Source organism: Zootoca vivipara, chromosome Z1 (genome assembly GCF_965207765.1).
Source record: "Zootoca vivipara chromosome Z1, rZooViv2.hap1.1, whole genome shotgun sequence".
Classification (NCBI taxonomy): domain Eukaryota; kingdom Metazoa; phylum Chordata; class Lepidosauria; order Squamata; family Lacertidae; genus Zootoca; species Zootoca vivipara.
Genome location: NC_142583.1, coordinates 6,255,382 through 6,282,552, shown reverse-complemented (window position 1 = coordinate 6,282,552; position 27,171 = coordinate 6,255,382). Strand labels below are relative to the sequence as shown.

The 27,171-nt window shown below is 48.6% G+C and overlaps 1 protein-coding gene across 8 annotated transcripts in view; it reads left to right on the top strand.

Moving 5' to 3' along the window:
• Window positions 1-27,171, top strand: part of CCDC33 (coiled-coil domain containing 33) — a 190,115-nt gene that overhangs the window by 94,992 nt on the left and 67,952 nt on the right. For all 8 annotated transcript variants that reach the window (XR_015947055.1, XM_060279000.2, XM_060278999.2 and 5 more), the window contains exons 8-13: window positions 361-452; window positions 1,264-1,384; window positions 8,059-8,182; window positions 9,777-9,910; window positions 11,240-11,311; window positions 24,256-24,375. Coding sequence is in view for 7 of the 8 variants with exons in the window: in XM_060279000.2 (XP_060134983.1) it covers window positions 361-452; window positions 1,264-1,384; window positions 8,059-8,182; window positions 9,777-9,910; window positions 11,240-11,311; window positions 24,256-24,375 (663 nt within the window). In the remaining variant the exon portion in view is untranslated. The remainder of the gene's footprint in view (window positions 1-360; window positions 453-1,263; window positions 1,385-8,058; window positions 8,183-9,776; window positions 9,911-11,239; window positions 11,312-24,255; window positions 24,376-27,171) is intronic.

The following is a 27,171-nucleotide window of genomic DNA, read 5'->3' as shown; positions in this document are numbered from 1 at the left end:
AAAGCTTGCAGAACTGCTGAGTGAGATCCCATAGCTAGAAATACTCAGAGAGAAGGGAGTACAAGATGGACGGGCGTTTCTTAAAGGTGAAATATTGAAGGCACAAGGCAGACAATTCTAACAAGAAAGAAAAGTGAGGGGCATCTAAAGAAACCAGTGTGGCTGCATAAGAAGCTTACAGATGAAATAAGATGAGATGTAACAAGGGAATTCATAAGAAATGGAATAAAGAAGTTATGAGAAGTCAAAGGTGCTAAGAGGTAACATTTAGGGCAGAAGTGAGGGGAAGGGTTGATTATTGTGAACATGTGTTAAGAGCAGAACCAGGTCATTGGTAATCACTGTTCTCTCTGATTTCAGGTATTCCTCAAGGGGATCAATGAGCCTCTGGAAGAGCCCGACGGCACCGTCTTAGCCGTTGGCCGGATAGTGAACAACGTCAAAGCTTACATGTAAGTGGGGAGAAATCACAACAGGCTGCTAAGAATTGAATTGAATTGAACTGTAAAGTTGGAAGGTATCCAAAAGGGTCATCTAGCCCAACACCTGCAATGCAGGAATTCCAGCTAAAGGCACATGAATGGGGTGGGGACAGGGCAGTCCTATACATGTCCTAACCATAACCTTAAGCATCTTCACAAGAGGACATAGATTCTGCCTTAGTGCAGATCCTACCAAAAATCCCCCGTTGAGCGAAAGAGAGCCACTCTTGGTCAATGTAGCCAATACTGAACTAGCTAACTTGAACTTTCTGAACTGAAGCTGTCCAGAAATGAAACACAAACCAAAATGCAGTCATTCTTCAGAAGTCACACTCTCTCAAATATCGCAGTGCAGTTCTCCAGCCTAGTAGTGTTGGCAAAAATGCATACCTGTATACTGAGATAACGTGTTCATACAAATGCAAGTATCGTGTCTATAGCACACAGAAATTCGTTGTATTGGGGGAAATTGCTTTGCCAAGATGTGCATATTAGATGTGCATCCAAAAACTTGTATGTTAGGAGAAATTAGCACTAAAATGCTGGTGAATTTTTATGAAGACTATTTTTAAAAAAGCAAATTGATGTGGAGATTTGGAGAACTGAATTTAAGATGGAAGGAGCAAGAGAATTTGAAATGGTTTCCCACCCTTGCTTCTCAGGAAATGGGCATAGAGTTGTGTTGTCATGCTTAGACATCTGGGAATACATTTCTGAAGTGGTAGCTGCAAACAACCCCTATAATTCAATTCTCCCCCTTCTTCCCTCCCTCCATCTGAAGGAAAGAGATGAAGGCCCGGCCGCTTGATGCTCACCCGGTCCCAGAGAAAGACATCACCTTCCCAGATCCTCCAATGCAGGCTTTTGAGGTCCCACGAGTCACCAACCAAGGACACCCACAGGTACTAGACAAGTGTCGCTTGAGCTGGGACCGAGCAACGGGAGCTCACCCCGTTGCAGGGATTTGAACCGCCAACCTTCTGATCAGCAAGCCTTAGACTCTGTGGTTTAACCCACAGCGCCACCACCTATCCCCATTTTCAGTTCCTCCAAAGCCTCTTCATGGACCACATCTACCTTACTTCTTGCATCCCTTCCTGCCAAGATGAAGGAAGCTGCCATCCGAAACAGATTCCTTTTGGCTCCTACAACTTAAAAAACAGCCCCTCTGGGGATGCACCAGTGGGGAGGCGGGAAATTAGCCTAAAGAGGAAGACATTTGCAGCCAAGTCCCATCAAAAGGGGGTTCATCCTGATTCAGCTGACAGCCTCTTTGATGAGGCCGGGTGCCAAGCAAAGCTGGCATAAAGGAGGCAGGTTTGGCGGCATAAATGATTTAGCAGAGCCATCTGGGCTGAGAAAATTTATTCCTTTCGTCACACACACCCTGTTAATTTTCTTTAAAAGCCTTGATTGAATGTTGGTTTTAGAGAAGGCTTTTCAATTAAATGGCCCAGTGGAACTGGCCAGTCTCCCTTCCCAGCTCTTTTGCAGATTTGTTAGTAGTATTAGAAAAATCTACCTTTGCACTGATTGGCAGCAGCTATCCTGGGAGAAGGTAAAGGGACACGGATAGCGCTGTGGTCTAAAAACCACTGAGCCTCTTGGGCTTGCCGATCAGAAGGTTGGCGGTTCAAATCCCCATGACGGGATGAGCGCCCATTGCTCTGTCCCAGCTCCTGCCAGCCTAGCAATTTGAAAGCACACCAGTGCAAGTAGATAAATAGGTACTGCTGTGGTGGGAAGGTAAACGGCGTTTCCATTCTGCATGCAGGGCGCTCTGTCGTTGACTGGGAATAGAGGGCACATATAAGCATCCTTTAAAATCCACACCTCTGAGTTTTGCAGTGCAGTTCTTCATTGGTTCGGGTCTTACCCTCTAGAGCAGGAGAAAACAAGCTTACTCCATTCTCAATGTGACAGCCCTTCAAAAATTTGAATCTGTCATATCTCCTCTCAGTCTCCTCTTTTCCAGGGTAAACATACTCAGCTCTTTCAACCATTCCTCATAAGACTTGATTTCCAGACCCTCAATCATCTTGGTCGCCCTCCGCTGCACAACTTCCAGCTTGTCAACATCCTTCTGAAACTGTGGTGCTCAGAAATGCTGAGCTTAACTCACTATAAGCCAGCCTTCTACATTCCTATGCACCATGCTCCTCCATCTTCAGAGGGGGTATGCTTTGAATTCAGTGAGCAAAACACAGAAGCCTCTGCCAGGCCATGACTTTAAGAACAGGAGAAACAACTGGGAAGGGAGAATAGTTTTTTTAAAAAAAGTTTATAAGTTATGTGACTTTGTTTCTCAATTTGAGCCTTTTACATTTTTTAATGTATTGTGATATTTTATGCATTGTGACTTGCTGTTGTTTTTATTGATTATAGTTTAGTAATGATTTACTGTAACGGCTGAGAGTGAATTTCTGTTTAGTTATTATGGTATTTGCTGATACTTTGAGAGTTAATTTTATTGTGTACTATTATATTCTCATGGATCGTTGAGTATTAGTTTGTTTGATAGGTTGTTTCGCTTCCAATCATATTTTTTGTTATGACTTCATGTATTGGATTGGATTGTTATAAGATGCCTGGTCTTTGCTGTATATTTTGTTGTTGCGTCAGCTTGCAAACGGCCTTGTGCGTAGCAATGCAGAAAGGCGCTGCACAATCTGAATGTGAAATGGAATGGAATGGAAAATGCAATGAATGTGTACAACAGTGGCAGGAGGGCTATTGCCAGGTTCCGAGTTCCAATCCTCGTCACCTCCAGGTGGGGCTGGGATGCTGCTCAGCCTGAAACCCTGGAGAGCTGCTGCCAGGCAGTGTAATCCATATTGAGCTTGATGGACCAAGGATCTGACTCTGTATGAGGCAGCTTCCTCACTTTTGGTTTCCTCCTATCCTTTGAAAGCCCCACTTTCCTTACAGGAAAGCCAGTGATTTTGTTCCTTTTCCCAGGGTAGGCAGGGCGATGTCTTCATTTTAGCCTTGGGATCAGACCGATCTGTAATGGGAGGTTAGGGTATTCTCTTCTAGTTAAGGGACAACTTCTGAAAGCTGATCTCTCTTATTTAGCCTCAGAAGCAAGAGGAGGATTTAGAGAAGCAAACGACAAGAACTCGACACCACCCCCACCCCAGTGTGGTTTGCTTTACATACTGTACCATAAATCATGCTTGCTGCGCACAGGGTTGCATTTAGCAATTGAATTACAAATTAATCCGCGGAGGGAATTGAGCTGTCATGGTATTTCCTCCCCCTTCTCCCCCCCTTCTTTCCCTATGTGCTTTTTGGCAAGCCATTTAACTCCTTGGTGCACAACATGGGCTGAGCATGCTTATGGCTAGAGGGCATGCAGTGGTGTCCCTTAGAAATAGAGTACGGGGCACAATTAACAGTCCAGACATTGCGCTCCTTGCATGAGTTTTGGAAATAGTGACCAGTTTTACTCTAAGCTAAGTTCAGGGGAGCTGAACTTAAAGTCCCTTTCTAAAGGCTGTTGTTAGGCCTCTTGCATTCTTTAATGCCAAGCCCAGCCCACCTTTGCCATCTCTGCATATTTTTTTTCAGTGCATGGGGTTGAGGTTGAGACTGCATGTGCTCACAGTGCCCTCCTCCGGCACATTCACACACACACCCAACCTGCTCATTGGGGCAGATTTGCATATAGTTAAGTTCAGTCAGGGCAGGCACCCAGGTGGCGCTGTGGGTTAAACCACAGAGTCTAGGGCTTGCTGATCAGAAGGTCGGCGGTTCGAATCCCTGCGATGGGGTGAGCTCCCATTGCTCGGTCCCAGCTCCTGCCCACCTAGCAGTTCGAAAGCACATCAAAGTGCACGTAGATAAATAGGCACCGCTCCGGCGGGAAGGTAAACGGCATTTTCGTGCGCTGCTCTGGTTCGCCAGAAGCAGCTTTGTCATGCTGGCCACATGACCCAGAAGCTGTCTGCAGACAAACGCCGGCTCTCTCGGCCTATAGAGCGAGATGAGCGCCGCAACCCCAGAGTCGGACACGACTGGACCTAATGGTCAGGGGCCCCTTTACCTTTACCTTTAAGCTCAGTCAGAAGAAGATCAAACCTACCCATTCTTAAGGAAATCAGCGCTGAGTCCTCACTGGAAGGACAGATCCTGAAGCTGAGGCTCCAATACTTTGGCCACCTCATGAGAAGAGAAGACTCCCTGAAAAAGACCGTGCTGTTGGGAAAGATGGAGGGCACAAGGAGAAGGGGACAACAGAGGACGAGATGGTTGGGCAGTGTTCTCGAAGCTACCAACATGAGTCTGACCAAACTGCGGGAGGCAGTGGAAGACAGGAGTGCCTGGTGTGCTCTGGTCCATGGGGTCATGAAGAGTCGGACACGACTAAACGACAACAACAAAGTTCACTCAGAGTGGAGCTCAAAGCTCTCTAGGGTGGTGCAATGGGGGTTAAATGAGTAGAATAATCATGTACACCACATTGAGCTCCTTGGAGGAAAAGGTGGGATAGAAATGCAATGAATCATCATCATCATTATAGCAATATTGTTTCACAAAGTGTGAAATAGGTAGAGTTAGCATTTGGTTATAGGGAGCAGATGACTCCCTTGTTACAACAGCTCCACTGGCTGCCAGCCTGTTTCCAGGCACAATTCAAAGTGCTGGTTTTGACCTATAAAGCCCTACATGGCATAGGCCCAGGCTATCAGAAAGACCACATTCCCTCATACGAACCTGCCTGGGCTCTGAGAACATTTTTTTGGGGGGGGCTTCTCTCAGTCCCCCCCACCCTCACAGGGACTCTTGGGGGGGGGACGTGGGAGAGGACCTCCTCAATGGTGGCTGCTCCCAGGCAACTTTGGAACTCCCTCCCTAGAGAAGCTAGACTGGCTCCCTCCTTGCTGTCCTTCTGCCGGCAGGTGAAATCCTTTTTCCAACGGGCTTTTGGGAACTGGCTGCTTTTAATGAAAGAGATGGTGCTGTTATGCTTTTTATTGTCATTATCTGTATGCCAAGGTTTTAAGAACAACAGAAGCAACTGGTAAGAGAAAGAGCCATGGAGATCTTGTAAACTGCCTTGTGCCTAGCAATGTAGGAATATTGTTGTTTAGGCGTTTAGTTGTGTCCGACTCTTTGTGACCCCATGGACCATAGCACGCCAGGCACTCCTGTCTTGCACTGCCTCCCGCAGTTTGGTCAAACTCGTGTTCGTAGCTTCGAGAACACTGTCCAACCATCTTGTCCTCTGTCATCCCCTTCTCCTAGTGCCCTCCATCTTTCCCAACATCAGGGTCTTTTCCAGGGAGTCTTCTCTTCTCATGATGTGGCCAAAGTATTGGAGCCTCAGCTTCACGATCTGTCCTTCCAGGGAGCACTCAGGGCTGATTTCCTTCAGAATGGATAGGTTTGATCTTCTTGCAGTCCATGGGACTCTCAAGAGTCTCCTCCAGCACCATAATTCAAAAGCATCAATTCTTTGGCGATCAGGCTTCTTTATGGTCCAGCTCTCACTTCCATACATCACTTGTGCCTAGCAATGTAGGAAGGCAATATACAAATCAAAAGTGAAATGGAAATTTAATTTGTGTTAGTGTTTAATTGTGTTTTAATGATTCCCCACCTCCTAGGGTTTTTAACTGCTTCTATTTTAGCTGCAAGGTGCCTTGAGCCCCTGTCTGGGGAAAAGGCAAAATAACAGTAATAATAACTGCCCACCTTTCATCTGCTCCCAGATGAAGGCCAAAGGGGAGGGGAGGGGGGGGCTTCCATGGCTTCCCCTGTGTGCAAAAGGCTGGTCGATGCACTTAGTTCTCTGGATCTCTGAGGGAAGGCCGAGCTCTGCTTAGGGAGGTTAATGGCTTTCCACAGGCGAATCTTATGTGCTGGCTAATCAGCTTCGATCCTTCTGCCAGCCCAGCAGTGCCCCACTGTCACTCTGTATCAGCATCCACAGACAAGGGCTCCATATGTGGTCAAGCTGACATGGGCATCTCTCCCCTCAGGGTGGCCCAGGTTAACCCCTTCTGAGAATGCTTCTGCCTAAATAAAATAAATAGCTCTCAGCCTTGATGATGTGTTATGGAATCATAAGGAAACCAGAAGAGTCTCCTGCTGGATCAGGCCAGTGACCCTATCTAGTCCAGCATCCTCTTTTCACAGTGGCAAACCAGATGCTTATGGGAAACCCACAAGCAGGATCCGAGCACAAGAGCTCCCTCCCCTCCTCTGGTCTCTAGCAACTGGTCTTCAGAAGCACTGCAGAGGGCAGAGCATAGCCATCCTGGCTGGTCACCATTGATAGCCCTCTCCTTCTCCATGAATTTGTCTGGTCCTCTTTTGAAGCCTTAACTATACGGACCTTATAGTTAAAGCTATGGTTTTCCCAGTAGTGATGTATGGAAGTGAGAGCTGGACCGTAAAGAAGGCTGATCGCCGAAGAATTGATGCTTTTGAATTATGGTGCTGGAGGAGACTCTTGAGAGTCCCATGGACTGCAAGAAGATCAAACTTATCCATTCTGAAGGAAATCAGCCCTGAGTGCTCACTGGAAGGACAGATCGTGAGGCTGAGGCTCCAATACTTTGGCCACCTCATGAGAAGAGAAGACTCCCTGGAAAAGACCCTGATGTTGGGAAAGATGGAGGGCACTAGGAGAAGGGGACGATAGAGGACAAGATGACTGGACAGTGTTCTTGAAGCTACAAACATGAGTTTGACCAAACTGCGGGAGGCAGTGGAAGACAGGAGTGCCTGGCGTGCTATGGTCCATGGGGTCACGTAGAGTTGGACCCGACTAAATGACTAAACAACAACAACTTTTGAAGCCATCTAGGTTGGTGGCCCTCCCTGCCTCCTGCAGGAGTGAGATTAACTATATGCTGCATGAAGAAGGGCTGTCTTTTTATCTGCACCAGAGTTGCAAAGAGACTCGTTGAGTGTGCTACCAGATTGCCGGTAGCTTGCCTGCTCCACTTTCCAAGGCTGGTCCTCTTGGCCTCCCTCCTCTGCACACATTGTAACGTTGCCATCTTTTTTAATCCTATCAAAAGCACAACAGAAGCAAACAGATTCATCAAGCATTTATTATAATTCAGTACAAATTCATGGTGATGTAGTAGAGTATCAGAAACAGCTGCTGAGGACCAGCCCTGTGTCTGCTCACGCACACACACACACACACACACACACACACACACCCCTCTAGGAAAGGGATCCTCACATGCCCAGGCAGCAAAATCTTTCAGCCTCTTTAGTCTTGACTTCTTTTTTACTCTCAGATACAGGAATTGACCACTTGCATATTGTTTTCAGAGGAATGTGGAAGCAGGTTCCATCAAAGGTCCAGATTGCCTGGGACTTCTTTTCTCGTTGTGGGATATTTAAGATCGTTCTTTTCCGCTGTTCCTTCAGAGGAGTGCACTGAGCTCTTTTCTCCCCGCTGTTGAGGGTGTGGAAATCAGGTGGGAAAGCAGGGAAACCAGATGGGAGAGGGAATAGAATGGGAGCATACAGAACAGGAGCAAGTGCGGCAGATCCCCCTGGTCTCTCTTCTGATACCCTGACTGGGTTTCCTCCACTTTTCACTGATCACCAGGTTTCTCCAGCTGCTGGACCTCCTGAGCAGCCAACGTGGAACATGTCCTACCTGTTCCAAGGACGGGATGGAGCCACAGCTTTCTCGGACGATACCGCCCTGGTGATTGAATACTACAAAAAAAGTAAGTCTTTATCTCTGGGAGGTCATGGTGGAAGTTGATAAAATTATGCCTGGCTTGGGAAGATGAGTGTTTCTCCCACTCTTGTAGCACTAGAATTGTCATGTGCACAATGAAACTGAATGCTGGAGGATTCAGGACAGATAAAAAGAAGTCTTTCTTCACACAGTGCATTGCATACCTGCCAAGTTGCTGTCGGAGAAATAAGGGACCGGGCCGAAAGTAGCAGACTAGAAGTAGCGCTGCCGCCATTTTGGAACTGGGCGGAGCATGCTTAGAAGTGACTTTTGATGCTGCTTTGCCCAGTTCCAAAATGGCCGCCGCGCCAGAAGTCGCTCTGCAGCCATTTTGGAACTGGGCAGAGCAGCATCAAAAGTCGCTTCTGAGCATGCTCCTCCCAGTTCCAAAATGGCCGCCGTGCCAGAATAAACTGGGGAAAAACAAAAAAAATCCGTTTTTTTTCAGTTAGGAACAGCTGGAAAAACGGGGATTTCCCAGGGAATACGGGAGACTTGGCAGCTATGGTGCATAGTTAAGCTATGGAACTAACTGCTGCAGGAGACATTGCTGGCCACGAACTCAGATGGCTTTAAAAGAGGATTGGACAGATTTATGGAGGAGAGGGCTATTAAGCATGAGGGCTATGTTCTGCCTCCTCCACAGTCAGAAGCACTGATGCTAGAAACTGCAAGAGGGGAGAGTGCTCTTGGGCTCAAATCCTGCTTGCAGGTTTCCAATAATAGGCATCCGGTTGGCCACTGGGAGAACAGGATGCCAGACAAGATGGGCCTGATCCAGCAGGCTCTAGTGATGTTCTTAGTGAAGTTTTGACCCCAGCTTCCTCCTTGCTGAGTTCTATTATAGCAGCAGCGAGGCTAAGGAAGAGCAAGCTGAGAGGCAGGGCCACCCTCCTGGCTTGGTTGTAAGTAGGAAGGCGGACTGACGCTGGTGGGGCAGTGCCCAACCTCCCCCTCTGGACCAACCCCCCAGTGAGATAAGACCATATGGGAGTGTGAAATGATCTGTGGGGGATTCTCAAGATGAGATGTGGCGCTTAAGCAGCACTAAGATCTGGGGTAAGGCATTCGATTCATTTTTGGATTGTAGACTCTCAAAAATAGCACTGCCTGATGGTCAGTTTTAGTTAAGAACAGTGTTTCCCAACCTTGTGCCTCCAGCTGTTTTCGGACTACAATTCCCATCATTCCTGACCACTGGTCTTGCTAGCTAGGGATGATGGGAGTTGTAGTCCAAAAACATCTGGAGGCACAAGGTTGGGAAACACTGGTTAAGAATGTAGCACTCTGGTACTATATATATAGACCACTGTGGTTGGCCCCTGTGAGAACAGGATGCTGGACCAGATGGTCCATGGGCTGGATCCAGCAGGCTCTTTCTATGTCCTTATGTTCTGGATGCAAGGTCCATCTTGACCAGCACCCCCAAACATCAATTCCTCTTGGATGGAGACCAGATGGGCTGGTTTGCAACTCAGGTTCCTGGGGTGGAAATTTTGGACGAGGAGGATTTTGAAAGCATCCCTACCATGTAACAATGGAGAACTAACCAAGACGTTTTATCCCTGCTTGCCCACCAGATCCGGATGGAGACCTGGAAATTCCACCAAAGTCTTTGGGCTTCTCTGTGCTGCCACTAAGTAATCGTGTCTATCGGAAGCTTGTGGCGGACAGTAGCAGGAATGGAGTTCGTGTAGAAAACCTTCCCATCCAGGTAATAGCAACCAGAGGCAACAGGACCTGCTGCAAAATCTTCTAGTATATTCTAACCTTGCCCCTCCACTGTAAAGGGCATTAAGATCAACAAATGAGACCTGGTTAGTTTTTGCTATGGCCTGATGGTTATCGACTTGTGGTAACACATCAACAGTACTGGCATTCTGCCGGCTCTTGAAAACACAGCTTCTGACTTGGGTCTCCTGTTTTTGATTGCTGTTTCAAGTGTTAGGCTGATTTAATGGACTTGTATGTCATATGTTTAAATTATGGGTGTATGGTTGTATTACTATGCATTTTAATTACAGGGAGCTGTATTTTTATAATTGTTTGTTTGTGGACCACCTTGGTACTCCTATTCAGGGTTCCACCCACTCTTCCTCTAGTGACCTACTAAATTTCTGATCATGGACTGATCCTCATGACACTCCTCATCGCTGAGGGCCATAAATTCCCCAGCCCTGAATTAGACCACCTGGAAGTTGCTGATGCCACAACCTCCACAGACCTGACCTTAGTCCTTGTGGATCCTGTGGACATTCCCTCTTCTGCTTGGTAATGTGCCTCGCACACTGCTGGACAGCTGCTCTGTTTGGCAAAGTGGAATGCAGAACTCAACATAAGATTGGGAAAATGAGATGGAGAGGAACCTGCAGATACACTCATCCCTGGGCCCGTCCCTTCACCTATGCTCTTAGAATCATAGAATTTTAGAGTTGGAAGGGACCACGAGGGTCATCAAGTCCAACCCCCTGCAATGCAGGAATCTTTTGCCCAGCATGGGGCTCAAACCCATGACTCTGAGATGAAGAGTCTCATGCTCTACAGCAGGTATAGGCAAACTTGGCCCTCTAGATGTTTTGAGACTACAATTCCCATCATCCCTGACCACTGGTCCTGTTAGCTAGGGATGATGGGGCTTGTAGTCCGAAAACATCCGGAGGGCCAAGTTTGCCTATTCCTGCTCTACAGACTGAACCATCCAATTTGAATGATTCAGTCTTTCCAGACAGAGCCCTATTACTTTGATCTCGTTCTTGTTTCCTCTCACTCAGTCATTGCAGGATCAATCCAGACACCGAGAAAAAGGAATCCACCCTGATAACTCCCATTAAGCTTATACAGCAAATCCCTCCCTCTTTTCTAAGTTTAAGAGTCTCATGCTCGGAGCAACTGAGCTACCCAACACCCCCTTGCTGGTTGGCTTTCCAAATAGACACATAGCTGACTGTGGGCTGGGCTCAATGCGATCTGATCCAGCCAGGCAATTCCCAACTCTGCGTGTTGACAATTTTTAATCAACCACTTGTCTTTGTTGATTTCTCAGAATACAGACCTGCGCACCACAAGTGGAGAAGTTCCAACTGTCGAGCTTGGTGTTCAGTTGATAAATTCAGAGGTGAGACATGTGGAAATGCCAGCAACATCAGCTTGGGGAGCTCCAGATAAGGATATCTGAGATTCTTGCCTTTGTTAAAAAAAAGTGGGGGGACTGGACAGCTTATCTGCACCCTGAGAGTTGCATGCAGCCCTCAGCCCAGTTTCAGGGGGCCTTTGGCCTGATTCATGTGGTTGGGGAGCAGCAGCGTCGGGTTTAGGGGGTGAAGGGGGCTCCAAATCCCCCAATATTTTTGGCAGGTGGCAGCACCCCACCAATATTGAGGGGACCCCCCACTGCTGACACTGGGTGCCCTCCGCGCTCCCCAGCCCCAGCCTCTGCCCGGCAGCCCAGGAGCCAGGCAGCAGGCCCCCCCCCACTATTGTGTCTGGCCCCTTCCATTCCGGGCTCTGATCCCATCCACTTTTGGCTCCAGCCCCACCCACCATCTGTATGTGGCCACCGACAGATTCACCTTGAGGGAATGTAACCCTTGACAGGCGATAAGGCTGCCCACCCCAATGTGGGGCATCTGTCCTAATCTAAGGTAGCTAGTGTGCTCTGTCCTTAGGGAGGCCTTTCCCACACGCCCAAGACACTCCTCCCCCCAGTCATCACCCAGCACACCTCAGATTGTGGGGGCACCTCGAGAAGAGTCTGAATGTGGTGTGGACAGGTTCATGTGGGAGCAAGTACTTGGAACCCAAGCTGTAAGTGCCAACACTTTGCATTGTGATCAGACACAGACTAGGGCCTCATGATGTTTAGTTGGAATCTCCTTTCATAGAAGCGTAGAATAGTAGAGGTGGAAGGGACCTCGATTCTGCAACTCTATAATTCTTTGAACCTGACTCTGTGATACTTTGGATGCTATCCTTCAAATGTGATGCTTTGTCAGAATCGAAACAAGCAGGAGGTGTCAACACATTGAAAGCACTCCGATTCCAAATGTCCTGGGTAGAGCATGGGTGTGGCACTTGTCTTGTGAATGCTAAATGTTCCAGACCTTTGTATGCTTGGCACCAGACTGCACACACCTGACTCTAACCATGGGCCTGTGATCCTGTGCTTGTGCTGCTGCCTTGAATCAGCTCCCCTCCACTGGCCCTCATGTGATTCTGCCCGAGAGGTGCAAAAATCACTGCAGACAGCAGGCAACCGGGCAGCCAACTCCTGTGGAAAGAGAGAGTGCCCCTGGAGGCAGTTCATGAATATAGATGATGGTTTGCATTCTCTTGTAAAGCCCTCTGCCCTCCCTCCTCTGCCTCAAGCGCTTGCAAAGGAGTCTGTGTTAAAATAACAGAGAAGCCGAGAGGCTCAGCCTTGCTAAGCACCAACTCCAGCCTGTCAGTCCAAATTAGGTTGTAAAGGATGGAGGGAATGTGCCTGCCCCTCGCTCTGCAGCAAAAAAAGGGGGAGAAAGTGTGGGGGAGGGAGGCTGATTAAAATACCAAGAGGTTCTCTTCTGCCTGCCAGCAGCTGGCCCACAAATAACAGGAATCGACGTTGCACTGAGTCACATGTGCGAATCTCACCTGCTGTTCCCAGTGCTCAGAGTTCAAGGCCTCTCTCAGGTTGCCGCTTGTCATGGACTGTTTGGACACAGAGGAATGGTGGGAGGAACCAACTGAGGAACCATCAAGGGAAGAAGGCTCAGATCCCAGGGAATGATGATGGGATAATGATGAGTAGTCAGAGGGAGAAGACTGGGAAGAGGAGGTGTCAGAAAATCAAGAATGGGGCAGAAGCTGAAGCAGATAACTGAAAGGGGGAGGTCAAGAGGCAGCCATGGGTCAGGCTAGTGAAGGGTCATGAGTGTCTCCCCCTCCTGCTGCAATAAGCTCCCCTCCTGCCTGGTCTCCCAGAACCAGGAGAGGCATGGAACGGAAGGAGCAAACACATCCTGCATGCAGGCGCAGTCTCTGATTGCTTGCAAGAAGCCCTGGAGAGGAGGAGACAGAAGACTCCGGGGAGGCAAGGACTTTGAGGCTCAGCAATGATTTCATGGAGTAAGACCTACAAGGCATGAGCTGCTGTCTGTGTTTATTAGGCCTGAAACTCCACCACATCTGTGAGGATTGTGTTCCACAAATGAAGAATTAACGCCAGCTTTGAACTGTGTAATTTACTGACCAGCTCACTTGGTGACACCGTCTTCCCGTAAGCCTTGGAGGTCAGGCCTCATCTGCGCTCATTGCAAATGCTAAGCTTTGCTGGACTCCAGAACATTAGCTGAAATATGTGTTTGCTTCTTTGCTTGCTCTTGCCCAGGGCAACCCGTTGTAGCTACACTGGCACCATATACAGGGGGCCCTGGGTTCCTGGGCACCCATACAATTTTTGCTGTGGGTGCCAGACCTCCGCTTCCCGCCACTGTCACCCCCTTTGTTGTTGTTTAGTCGTTTAGTCGTGTCCGACTCTTCGTGACCCCATGGACCAGAGCACGCCAGGCACTCCTGTCTTGCACTGCCTCCCACAGTTTGGTCAAACTCATGTTGGTGGCTTTGAGAACACTGTCCAACCATCTCATCCTCTGTTGTCCCCTTCTCCTTGTGCCCTCCATCTTACCCAACATCAGGGTCTTTTCCAGGGAATCTTCTCTTCTCATGAGGTGGCCAAAGTATTGGAGCCTCAGCTTCAGGATCTGTCCCTCCAGTGAGCACTCAGCGCTGATTTCCTTCAGAATGGATAGGTTTGATCTTCTTGCAGTCCATGGGACTCTCAAGAGTCTCCTCCAGCACCATATTTCAAAAGCATCAATTCTTCGGTGATCAGCCTTCTTCATGGTCCAGCTCTCACTTCCATACATCACTACTGGGAAAACCATAGCTTTAACTGTCACTCCCTACTGGGACTCATTTAGGTACATTAATTTCAGTGGGTCTGCTCTGAGCAGGGCTAACCTTGGATGCAGTCCTCTGGATGGTGCTTTTTTATTTTTCCAGAAACTGCTTTGAGACATATGGTGAAAAGTAAGGTATAAAATTATTCAGCAATATTGCAATTAATAATAGCAGCTACAGACTGCACAGAGTAGAGACTCTTTCATTGCCTAGGGCTGAACCTCACAAGTCTTTACAGAAACATTATTTTTTACAGGGGATGGGGGCATTCTGGGACTGGTGCTATAGTTGCAGAAAACAGCTGTGCCTTTGCCTTCTCCCCACCATCACCCCTCCCCATCTGCAAAGTTCATTTGGGACTGAACTTAAAGCTGGCAGGTTAATTCCATTGCTCTCCCCCCCCCCCCAAAGAGCCGGGCTCCCTGGCTGGGGCAAGGCTGTCTGGCGAGCTACTTTGGAGTAATGGCCCAGGGGGTCAGCGAAAGGGGGGCCGCGTGTGATGAATTATTCACAGGGGTGTTGGTAAGTGCAGCAGCCGTCCTTCCAGCTGGCTGCTGCACTAAATTATCACTCCTAGTCATGCGGGAAAATGCTGCGGAATTCATTTAGCTGATTATTGTTTTGATCTAAGGGCTGTTGTGTTCTTTTTTATCCCCCTTCCCCAGTTCTCCTCCTCCCCCTCCTCCTCCTCTTTCTCCCCCTCCCCAACTAATGTATGTACAAGCGAGGGAGCGGGGGGGGGGAATATCAGGTGACAAGCTTAGCTTCTCAATCCTGCCCTTAAAGCTTGTTTCAGCAAATCGGCCCTAGCAACAATGGAGAAAAGAATGGATTTGTTGCTAGCGGCACAAAGGAAAGGGAGGAGGGCGGTTGGAAGCGGCGCCGCGGGTTCAAGCAATCACAGCTTTGCGATGAACTGGACCGTTTTAAGTGCTAACCTCCCAGAATCCATCAGATTTTCTTATGAGCGACCTGGCAGGCAGTCGGTGTAAAGAGTGCAGGCTTTGGAAAGGTTTAAAATGTGCCAAAATCACTGGTATCCAAGAGGCAGTTCAAGTCACCTGTAGATCCTTTGTGCGCCCTTGGATTTTTAGTTGGGGAGAGCGCTCTTGCGCTCTGGTCCTGCTTGTGGGCTACCCAGAGGCATCTAGTTGGCCAGCGTACAAAAAAAACACACCAGCCTAAACGGGCCATTGGTGTGATCCAGCCGGTCTTACGTTTTTCATTCCTGCCTGCCTGCCTACACACACACACACACACACACACACACACACACAGGACCAAGTCTTCTGCATGAGCCTTGGTATGGCAACAGGCTAGAGTGAATAAGGCAAGAGGCCTGTGAACATACAGTTGTGTTTCAGCTATTTGGAGGGAGGGTTGCCCCCTTTTAGGATGTTTCCTCACGTTTCCACCCTACTTCTAGATACCCCAGCGATCCCCCAAGCAAACAGAGTCCTTCCTCTTCTTTGTGGGTGATGCTACTTTGACATAGTGATTGGCACTCACTGCCGAACTTGGGAGCTAATGGGAGCAATTATGTATGTTAGCAGGATTGGTTTGCCCAGCAATTCAGAGAGTGACAACTCAAAGGCATGTTGGGGAGCTTACAAAGGAGGAACATGCTGGTTCGGTTAAGCATGAGAAAAAGATGAGCTCTTAGGTTCCAGCCTGCATCGCCTTCTCCTCTTGGTGCCTCCCCATTCCACCGAGATTAGGGTTGACAAATTTTTGAGCTTTTATTGTTGAGCTTTTTGGAAGAAACCTCCCCCCAAAATCATGATTTTAAGTTTTTTGAGCTGTTTCTGCTAATTTTTCCATCGCATTCCTGAAGCCAATTTTATACCCGAAAACCAGGTCTGAGACACATTCTCGTGTACCAGGCCACAAATCTCCTGAGTTGCTGTGCCCGCTGCCTCCATCAACATTTCATTCTTTTTCCTCGTGGAGAAGGGCCATGGCTGAGTTCGTAAGTGAATCTGCTTTGCATGCAAGAGGTCCTGGGTTCAATGTCTAGCATTTCCAGGTAAGGCTGGGAATGTCCCCTGCCTTAAACCAGGGATGGCCACCGACTTGGATGGCTTTAAAAGAGGATTAGGCAAATTCAGCTGGGGATAGCAATCCTTCTGAATGCCAGTTTCTGGAAACCACAGGAGGAGAGAGAGTGGCTCTTGAGTTTGAATCCTGCTCGCTGGTTGTGGGAATGTTCAGGGAGGCAGGAGAGGATATATTGTTTAATTATATCTTTTCCAACCTGCGTTAGCAAGTTCTATAATTTAGCAGAGTAACATTCCCCTTTTTAAACTTACACAGTGGATAGGTTTGCCAGGCTTGTTTAAGCCTCTAAAATAAGTTTCCTGGTAATTCACCTTTTATTCCCTCCTAAAAAGAATAGACACAACAGAGTCTTGTATAAAAGTATAAAATAGTTTACTCACTCATTCTGTTCACAGATGGATCCCAGAAGGCAGACTTAAGTTACAAAATATATACACGTGGACTGTATCCCATAAGGAGATAGTTCCTTTGACCTCTCTTGGCCAAGAGAGCATCTCGGGCTGATGCTTCTTCTACGAAAGCAAAATAGAGAAGAGAAGGGATGTGGTGGCCAGTCCTGTGCTTTTGTTACCTGCACAGGTGAGGTCACGCCAACCTCTGGTCACATGTAGAGGAAGTTTGTCCCAGCACAGGAGGAAACAGGAAGTTTATCTACGGGCTGGACAAACATCCCTCTTAATGTCTAAACATGCCCACTCTAGGAATGTTGTATTTGACTGCTCTGTGTTTCACACCCCACACTGGTTTCCCACAGACAACTGTTCAGCCGCTGTGAGAGCACAATGCTGGACTAGATGAGCCACTGGCCGGATCCAACAGGATTTCCTTGTGTTACATTTTTCACCCTCGAGAGTCGCTGCCACATGGACCGAACTAGTCATACGGCAGCACCTTATGTTACTATGAGGCACTGTCAACATTTCCACCACCAGAACCCACACAAAAACAAAATTGACACAAAATCTGCATTTGTGTTGTATGAGCTACCATTTGGAGGGATTTAATTAAATCTAATAGAAACAGCAGTAGTGATGTATGGAAGTGAGAGCTGGACCATAAAGAAGGCTGATCGTCGAAGAATTGATGCTTTTGAATTATGGTGCTGGAGGAGACTCTTGAGAGTCCCATGGACTGCTAGAAGATCAAACCTATCCATTCTTAAGGAAATCAGCCCTGAGTGCTCCCTGGAAGGACAGATCGTGAAGCTGAGGCTCCAATACTTTGGCCACCTCATGAGAAGAGAAGAATCCTTGGAAAAGACCCTGATGTTGGGAAAGATGGAGGGCACTAGGAGAAGGGGACGACAGAGGACGAGATGGTTGGACAGTGTTCTCGAAGCTACGAACATGAGTTTGACCAAACTGCGGGAGGCAGTGCAAGACAGGAGTGCCTGGCGTGCTATGGTCCATGGGGTCACGAAGAGTCGGACACGACTAAACGACTAAACAACAACAATAGAAACAGCACTTTTGATCCTACATTTATTTTCCTTGCTCGCTGTCACTTTAAACTGTTTTAACCAAGTAACAAATTGGGGTTTTGGGGTGGTCTTTAGAAGAAGAAAAACACACAAAAGGCAATCCCAACTGATAACAGTAGAATTAAACATCATGCGATGTGACTTGCTTTAAAGTGTCAGGTACTGACAGGTCCCTTAGTGCCCAGTGAGCTGTAGAAAGGTGGGGAGAGAACATAAATTAAACCGATAATGTTTGACGATGGGAAGAGAGAACGCTCTTTCCCTTGGGGTGGAGGAGAGCAGTCTTTGGCCAGGGCATCTGGGCATCTACTCTCTGACAACAATGACCAACAATGTTGTTGTTTTGTCACTTTGCCTGCAGAGTGGTGCCATTTGTTGATCTTGTTTTATTTATGAATCGCTTCCCAGGAAGCATCTCAAAGCCATGTAGCAATTAAAAAAAAAAACCCACAATAAAAATGTGTATTTTAAAAATCTTCTATGTTAAAATGAATTAGAACCATTTCATATATTGCAAACAGCGTTAAATCCAATACCCAGGTGCAGACTGGGATTAATGGGGTAAAAAAAACCAACCTCTACAGCACGAACGGAGGATTCTCCACATGCGGCTGCGGCGGCATGATGGCTGCTTGCGCCGCTGCGCCCAGGGGTGGCGGGGCGAGCACCCTGCAGGGTACCTTCTTGTCACCCCTCCGGACATGACACCCGGGGCGCACCGCACCCCCCGGGCCCCCTTGCGACGCCACTGGTGGACTCTCTTTCCTTGGAGGTTTTAAGCAGAGGTTGGATGGTCATCTGTCAGGGACCCTTTAGCTGTGACTCCTGCACAGCAGGGGGTTGGACTAGATGACCCTTGTGTATCCCTTCCAATCTATAACTCTATGATTCTATGAAATAAAAGAGGGCTAGGGTGATATGAGCTTCCCCCATTGTTTTGCTGCTGTTCAACTCTCTTACAAGACTTTGGAGATTTCAGGGGGTTTGGGGTGAAGTCAAAGGGGCATAATATAGGGTCTGGCACTGATACAGTGGCTTCCCCCAGAACCCTCCCACTCTCACACTACACAGACCAATCGCTGTTGCTGTTACCACAAAAGCAGGTGACCAAGCCACTGGTAGACCAATATTATTGGAGAATTTGCAGCTCGGCCCTAAAATAAATCTGAGCCTACGTGAGAGCAAAGAGGCAGCCTTACAAGGAAGTGTTTGCCCTTCTCTGTGTTGAGCTCCCTAGGGATTGAGAGGCCACAACAGGGATTGGGAGCCTTTGGCCTCTTCAAGCCCCATCCACCTGGCATGGCCCAGGGATGATGGGGCACGGACGTCTGGCTTTATCTGACGGGCGACTGCGGGGCTCCCACTTCTACGCCTCTTTACATCCTGGCAAACCAGATCTTTCTCTCTCACACACGCTCATTCTCAACAAGTGCTGTTTTCCACAAACATCTTCATCCTCTTAGTGGAGTTATATGTGTGTGTGTGTGTAATTTAGTCTTCTTCCAGCTGAAATGGCTTCCTTAGGTACCGTTGCCAAGTGATAATTTATTTATTCATTTATAATAATACATTGATGAGCCAATGAGTAAATCACATTGTGCATGTTGGAGTTAACTCTTTATTAGCAAGACCAGGATCTGCACAGACAGATCCTGCCCTATGGATCAGTTGCTGAGACTGAAAGCCCCTGCCTCCCCATGTCACGGTCCGGTCGGCGGGCGGTTGAAGCCCTGGCTGAGGACGTCAGGACCAGAGGCAAGATGGTGGTGTAGAAGCAGGAACAGGTGCAGGACTGAGGGTCCAGCAGCAGGCAGTTGCAGGGTCAAGGAGCAAGGCAGAGGTGAAGACAAAGGTCTGGGAGTCAAGGAGCAAGGCGTCGGCAAGGCAAGGGTCCAAGGAGCAAGGTGTCAGCAAGTCAAGGGTCCAAGGAGCAAGGCATCGGGCAAGGCAAGGGTCCAAGGGGCAAGGAGCAAGAGGCCAGATGCAACAAGGCAGGGATAGCGTTGCTGTGGCAAAGAGCTGAAGGGAAATGCTGAGCTTTTATCCCTCCCAGCTCCTGCCACCAGGTGCAGTGAGATATCAAGTGGTCTCACCTGAGTGGTCACTCCTTGCCTCTCCAGCACAAGCTGAGGCAGGCCCCAGTCCTGCAAAGCACTACAGGTCCCAGAGCCTGACTCCTGCCCATACTCCTCACACCCCACTGCTGTCTTAAGTCTCCTCCTTTTCAGGGCTTTCCCCAAGTAATCGGAGACTGTGCCTCCGTGAAGCTAACCTCTCCTCCGCTCTCTTCTTGCCTCTCCTGCCCTCCTCTCCTGCTTCAGCTTCAGCTTCTGACACCCATTTCTTGTCTTCTCCGTCTGACCACTCATTGTCTTCCCACTGCCACTCCCTGGGCTCTGGGCCTTCTTCCCTTGGGGTCCCCCAGCTGGTTCCTCCCACCATTCCTCTGCATCCAACCAGTTCATGACATACCCTGTTTCCCCTTTTTTAAATACGTAGTCATAAAGTAAGCCATGGCAGGGTTTTTAAGCATTTGAGAAATATAAGACATACCCGGAAAATAAGCCATACTTCTGTGCCGTGGAAACCAACCCCCACAGGCACCCCTACTCACAGAGTCACTCCATGCGGCCAGCACTGCAGGAGCGCAATCAGCTGTGAAGCGGCGCTCCAAGAGCTCCGCTTAACAGCTGATCGCGCTCCCGCCTTGCTGGCTGCATCCCCGCGCTCCGCCTTCTCGTCCACTGCTGTCTCTGCCGCTTCCGTGCTTGCCACCACCGCTGGGCTCACTGCTTCTTCCTTGCCTGGCCTGGCCAAGGAGCTTGGAGTGCCCTGCAGCGGCGGGTGGAGCACCTGAGCCAGCGGCCTCCGCCTGGCCCAGCCAAGGATGCCTGCCGCCCCGGTGGCTGCTGCAGCGCCGAGCACTCAAGAGCCCAGCAGCGCCCTGAGCCGTAAAAACCGTACCGGTAATTTAAAAAAATAAGACACCCCACCGAAAGTAAGCCACCCAGTGTTTTTTTGAGGGAAAAAAGTTATGAGACGGTGTCTTTAAAAAGGGGAAACACGGCACACTCTATAATTAAGTTGTGAAGAGGATGTCCATAGGTCAGTGGCAGAGCATCTGCTTTGCATGCAGAAGGTCCTGAGTTCAATCCCCAGTGGCACCTCCAGGTAGGACTCCCTGGAGCACTGCTGTCAGCCGGTGCAGATGGTTTTGCTCAGAGTAGTCCTGTTGAAGTTAATGGGCCTAACTTGGCCATGGTGATTAGTTTCAATTTTGAATGTGGCCCACTGCTACTGAGTGAGATGGGCCCAGCGGCTGGGCCCAAATCAAGGCAGCATCCTGCAGACTACTGCTTGTAGGCCAGCGGATGGACCAGCACAGAGGTTTGTGGGGTTAGAACAGCCATAGGCAAACTCAGCCCTCCAGATGTTTTGAGACTACAATTCCTATCATCCCTGACCACTGGTCCTCTTAGCTAGGGATGATGGGAGTTGTAGTCCCAAAACATCTGGAGGGCCAAGTTTGCCTATGCCTGGGTTAGAAGCAAATAAGTGAGCAAGCAAGCAAGCGAGTGAGCTAGCAAGCTAGCAACAAGCAACTCCAGCAATCCTGCAGCTGTGTTTGCTTGCACATATAAGAGACAGTTGTGATTACAGTAAGGGGGAGGGGGGAGATTATTACAGAAGGAAATGAAAGGCTAGTGCCTGAATAGAGGTGGGTTGTGGGCTCTCCATTATTCTCTGCCAGGTTCCTTCCTGCCCTAATCCCCCCCCCTTTGGCTCAGCGTCCTTAGAAAATCTTGATTGCTGCAGAAATTACAGAGGAGTGATAGAATGACTGCTGAATGGGAAAGGACTGAGCCAGCCTCGCTTTGTTAGGCAGCTAATGAGTGGAAGACAGCAGGGGCAAAGCAAAGCGGAGCAGAACATGCACGCGCACACACATTGAAATGAACGTCTTTGTGGAAGAACATTTGTCCGTTCCCACTCACTTCTCCCAGAGGAGGGTTTAGGACAGGGCTAATTGAATTAGGAGCATGTGCAGCATTGCTAGCCAACCTGCCTTGACTTTGTCAGGCAAAAAGTGGGGCGGGGTGTGTGGGGCTGGAGTCATCTGTATCCTTCCAGCCCACCTTGGGCGCCATCTGTGCACTCGGTGTCATTTGCAAGGAGCCTGATCAACTGTTGCATTTTGCATGAGCCTCTTCTTCCCCACGAGGGTCCGCACAAACTGGGGCGTGATTGCCGCCCAGGCAGGCTCACTGCTTTGGATGCCAAGGGCGCTCAGCCAAGGTCAAGGCCTCCCAGCCGAATGAAACGTGACCCGGCTGGTGGAGTTAATAAGGCGCTGGTCAACAAGGGCATCCGCAGGGCATCCCCCTGCCACCATTTGAGCAGATGCTCGCTCTACCATAGAATCATAGAGTTGGAAGAGACCACAAGGGCCATCCAGTCCAACCCCCTGCCAAGCAGGAAACACCATCAAAGCATTCTTGACATATGCCTGTCAAGCCTCTGCTTAAAGACCTCCAAAGAAGGAGACTCCACCACACTTCTTGGCAGCAAATTCCACTGTCGAACAGCTCTTACTGTCAGGAAGTTCTTCCTAACGTTTAGGTGGAATCTTCTTTCTTGTAGTTTGAATCCATTTCTCCGTGTCCGCTTCTCTGGAGCAGCAGAAAACAACCTTTCTCCCTCCTCTAAATGACATCCTTTTATATATTTGAACATGGCGTCACCCCTTAACCTTCTCTTCTCCAGGCTAAACATACCCAGCTCCCTAAGCCGTTCCTCATAAGGCATCGTTTCCAGGCCTTTGACCATTTTGGTTGCCCTCCTCTGGACACGTTCCAGCTTGTCAGTATCCTTCTTGAACTGTGGTGCCCAGAACTGGACACAGTACTCCAGGTGAGGTCTGACCAGAGTAGAATACAGTGGTACTATTACTTCCCTAGATCTAGATGCTATACTCCTATCCTTCTCGCGAGCACAAACTCCAGGGATGGAAGAGGATCTGAGCGAGAGAAGAAGCAGGACAAGTAAAAGGCAGTCCTTCACAAAGCATGTAGTTAAACCCACAGGAGGCAGGGGTAGCTGCCATGGGCAAAGCCAGGATTTGGGTGGGGGGCAGAACCGAGCTATATGCAACACGATTGGCCAGTTCAGTATTTTTATTGATTCCCTTGATTTAGGGGGGCAGATGCCCCCCCACGCCCGTCTGGCTATGCCCATGGGGACCGCGAACCTGGGAGACTTTGAAAGAGGATTGGACGAATTAATGGACAAGAGGGCTATATCATTGGCTACTAACCACGATGACTACGGTATGCTCTGCCGCCAGAGTCAGAGGCAGCCCTAATGAGGCATCACGGCCTCCAGTCACGGAGGCAGGAAGCTCCGAGGGCCACTTTGCCACCAGCCACCCGCAGCGGCCAATTTGGCGAGTTAGGGACGCATTACAAGTAAATGAGTCAGACGCATTTGCTGGGCACGTCAACGAATGCCGAGGGAGCTGGTGGAGATTGGCTCCTTTCAGGAATGATTGAAGTTTTTGCGCGCTCGCTGAATTCGCTCCAATTAGAGAGCCACCCCTGTTTGCTTAAGGACCATCTGCCGAGTGTCGTTTGTTTGCACCGTTGATGAGCTTCAGACAGCAGCTTCATAATTGATCCGTAGGGCCCTGCCAAGGGAGGAGAAGCAGCCGCTCCCAAGCCAAAAGCAGGGTGTCATGCACTCCAACCTTGTCGCTGATCTGGGGCCAACAGTGATAGGAGGATGTGATGGCTTATTCTTTGCAATAAAGCGGTCTGTGCAAGTACATACGTGTGTACTAGAGTTTCCCAAGTCAGACGTGCACACCTTTTAATAGTTGTGTGACAAGCCAGTGTTCACCAACTGATGCTTTTTCTGCTAACTGTTAAAGGCCCAACAGTCCAGCTAGGAAAATCAGCTGGCAATCTTTGAGACCGAACTGAGACCCTAACTTTCTAAATGCAAACTGAACCAAAAAAATTTCCCCTCCCAATTTCCCTCGCATTCTGATTCTCCATTGACCTTGTCTCCCAGTCCTGCAGACCATCACCACCCTGTAGTCCAGCCTCGACAGTTTTCTGCAGAAGTGTCTGATGTTTTTGAATAAAGCTAACGATATTGATGGTTGTCATGATTTGACAATTAATTTTACAATTTTCAAAACAGCATCTTCATCCATACCCAGGTTTCAGGGCTTTGTACATAAAAAAATGCAACTAGTCCTATACAGTTGTACCTTGGTTTAAGAACAGCTTAGTTTATGAACAACTTTGATTAAGAACGCTGCAAACCTGGAAGTAGGTGTTTTGGTTTGTGAACTTAGCCTTGGAATAAGAACATGTTTTGCTTCCTGTTGAGTGTGTTCCATTTGTAAACTGAGTCCCCTGCCGCTGTGGGAAAGCATGCTTTGGTTTAAGAACGCTTTGGTTTAAGAACGGACTTCCAGAACGGATTAAGTTCATAAACCAAGGTATCACTGTAATACAAAATATTAGGCATTATCCATGCAATAATTAGCATTGTAATGTTCTACACTTCTTATTGCGCAGAGGCCAGACCTGTTTTTGACATCATCCACCACAGATGGCCTTCCTGTCCTGGATCCAGAACTGGTGGGGCAGCTGGGGACCATCAAGGAGCCCTGGACAAGTATGGTGCCCCGAAAAGAGGTGAGTGACCCCCTTTCCTTGAGCTACGTGAGATATGGGAAGGTCTAGCAGCCGGGCTACAGAGCTGTATTTCCCTTGAAGTTAGAAATCGCTGGGAACTTGTGGTGCCTTTGCAACATCTGGTGATTTGCAAGTACAAAAGCAGAGCACATGGAAAGTAAGCACACTCCTGAAGCGAGCAGCTCGACTGCTAGAACGGCGTCAATTTATATTTTTTATTTTTGCAATAATTTTTATTAAGGTGTTCAGCCCTGCAATACAATATGAAAAAGGGAAAGAGATACTAAAAGAGGAAAACAGAAGCAAACAAACAGCAGGGAGAGGATTAAGTACATACATCTGAGGCAGTGGACTCATCTGGAAAATATATATTCCAGGAGAGGTGACAAGAGCTTATTTCTGCAATTGAGCGTGGTGGCAACTGATGTAGGTGCCTTTTTTCCCCCTCAGGGGGTGGGTGGGTGTGGACGGGTGGGTGGATGGATGGACGGACAGACGGACGTGGGATGGGAAGACCTGCACTGTTTTGTGGCCCTGCCTCTTTCCTTTGCTTCTTTGGATTTGGCGGCCATTTTCTCTTGTGCCATGAACCTCACAGCAGCCATTTTTGACTGGCACCCATGGCACTTTCTCAGAATTCCAAATGTGCCCACTCCCCCCCCCCAAAAAAAAGAGTTGGATGAAGAGTGAATGCAGAGTTCTTTTCAGGGGCAGGGGCAGCACACACACATGCTTCTCCACCAACGGCCTGAACAAGGTCTATCTTGTTTCTAGAAACTCAAATCTCCATTGCAGGCCAGGTGAAATATACTCGGAGTCGAGAGTGAATTTCATGCTCTTTATTCAGCTCTTAGTCATCAAGGAGAAGAAGAGAAGAAGAATGCCCTTTCCCCCAAACCATCTGCTCATATACATTATTTACACAATGGGCTTTGCGTGATTGGCTACTTCAGGGCTACACCTGTGGGCCAATCAGTTTGTGGATTGACTTCTGCCAGCAGCCTGATTGGCTGCTCCTGCAGACCACTCAGGTTGCGGATTCACTTCTGCCAGCCGCCTGATTGGCTGCTCCTGCAGGCCAATCAGGTTGCGGATTCACTTCCACCTGGAGTTGGATTGGGTGGCTCCTGCGGACCAATCAGACTGCTGATTCTGGTTCCTATTGTTCTATGATTCAGCTCAGTACATAACACCAGGCATTGGGAGTACAGCCATGGGTCTTCATCACTGGGCATGTGTCAAGGTCCACATTCCTCTGTGGGGCCCACAGTTGACTCTGTGCACCTCCCAGCATTCCTCCTCCCCATCTGTTCACCCGCCCTTTCAAAGCATAAGAGCATAAGCAGAGCCCTGCTGGATCAGGCCCATGGTCCACCTAGTCCAGCCTCCTGTTCTCACAGGGGCCAACCAGATGCCCATTGTGGGAAACCAGCAAGTAAAAGAGGAGCACAAGAGCCTTCTTCTCTTCCAGCAAGTGCTATTCGGAAGCACTGCTACCTGTGTCCACGGAGACACAGCAGAGCTACCGTGACTGATAGGCGTTGGTCACAGAATCCAAGAAACACAGAATTACAGAGCTCTAAAGCTGGAAGGTCCCCCCAAGGCTCACCTAGCCCAACCCCACTGCAAAATAGGGAACAGGGAAAGACACTATGACAGGTGGCCCTCCAAACTGCATCAAAACCTCTAGGGAAGAGGAGTCCACTGCCACCTTCAACAGCCCCCTCCTCCATGAGTTTGTCCAAACCTCTTCTAAAGCCTTCTAGGTTGGTGGCCCTCCCTGCCTCCTGCAGGAGCGAGTTCCACAGTTTAACTCTCGGCTGCGTAAAGAAGGACTTGCTTTTCTCTCTCCTGATAATAGAATTTGAGAGGAGATGAAGCAGGTTCCTCTAACTTGCTGCCCACTCTGCCTTGGTGGGGTTGGGGGAGCTGTGTGTTTTGGTTCATGGGGAGCGGAGGGCAAAAAAACGGAGGAAGCAAAGGGAGAGTTGGGAGGGGTCCTTTCTCTGGAGGAGGGACCTGATCAAGCCCCCCCCCCCCAAAAAAAACCCCGCTGGAATTGACAACCGATAGCAGGTATTGTGTACTCTGACCCCATTAAAAAGAAACAGCAGCCCCATGGCTGGCTGTATGAGTTTCAAGGCTTCCGGCACAATAAAGAGGATTGAGTTCTGAATCCATTTAGCTAATTCTTTGCTATTACAGCTGCATTAGTCTTTAGACCCCAGGCTTTCCCCAGAACTCATATCTTTCAGGACTGTGAATATATGGCTGACTTCAGCAAACCTGGGGGATTGATAAAATCGTTACTAGTGCCTCAGTCTCGCACCCTTCATCTGTCTGGATTTTTTTAAAAAAAAAAAAAAGAAATAAAACAGCATGCCATTTAAATCTGGTTATTAAATGCCCAGGAAGAGGAACAAAGGGTGCAATGGCAACAGCTACATTTTTAAAAAACACTTTAAAAATGGGGAATTTACACACAGCAGAATTTGACGTTTTTGCATCCTTGGCCCAGATGTTCCAGAGCAGCCACAGATCTGGATTTGCCACAGATGCTCTGCAAACATTGCCCTAACAAATGTGTTTGTGAAGAGAGAGAATGAAATAGTATTATTATGGCGATTATTTTAATTTGTTACTCCCCTTTCATCCTAAAGTCTCAGGGCAGGCTGCAATAATTTCAAGTAAACATCAAATAAAAATGACAATAATGTCTAATGAACAGTGTATCAGAAGAAGTGTGCATGCACACGAAAGCTCATACCTATGGTAAACTTAGTTGGTCTCTAAGGT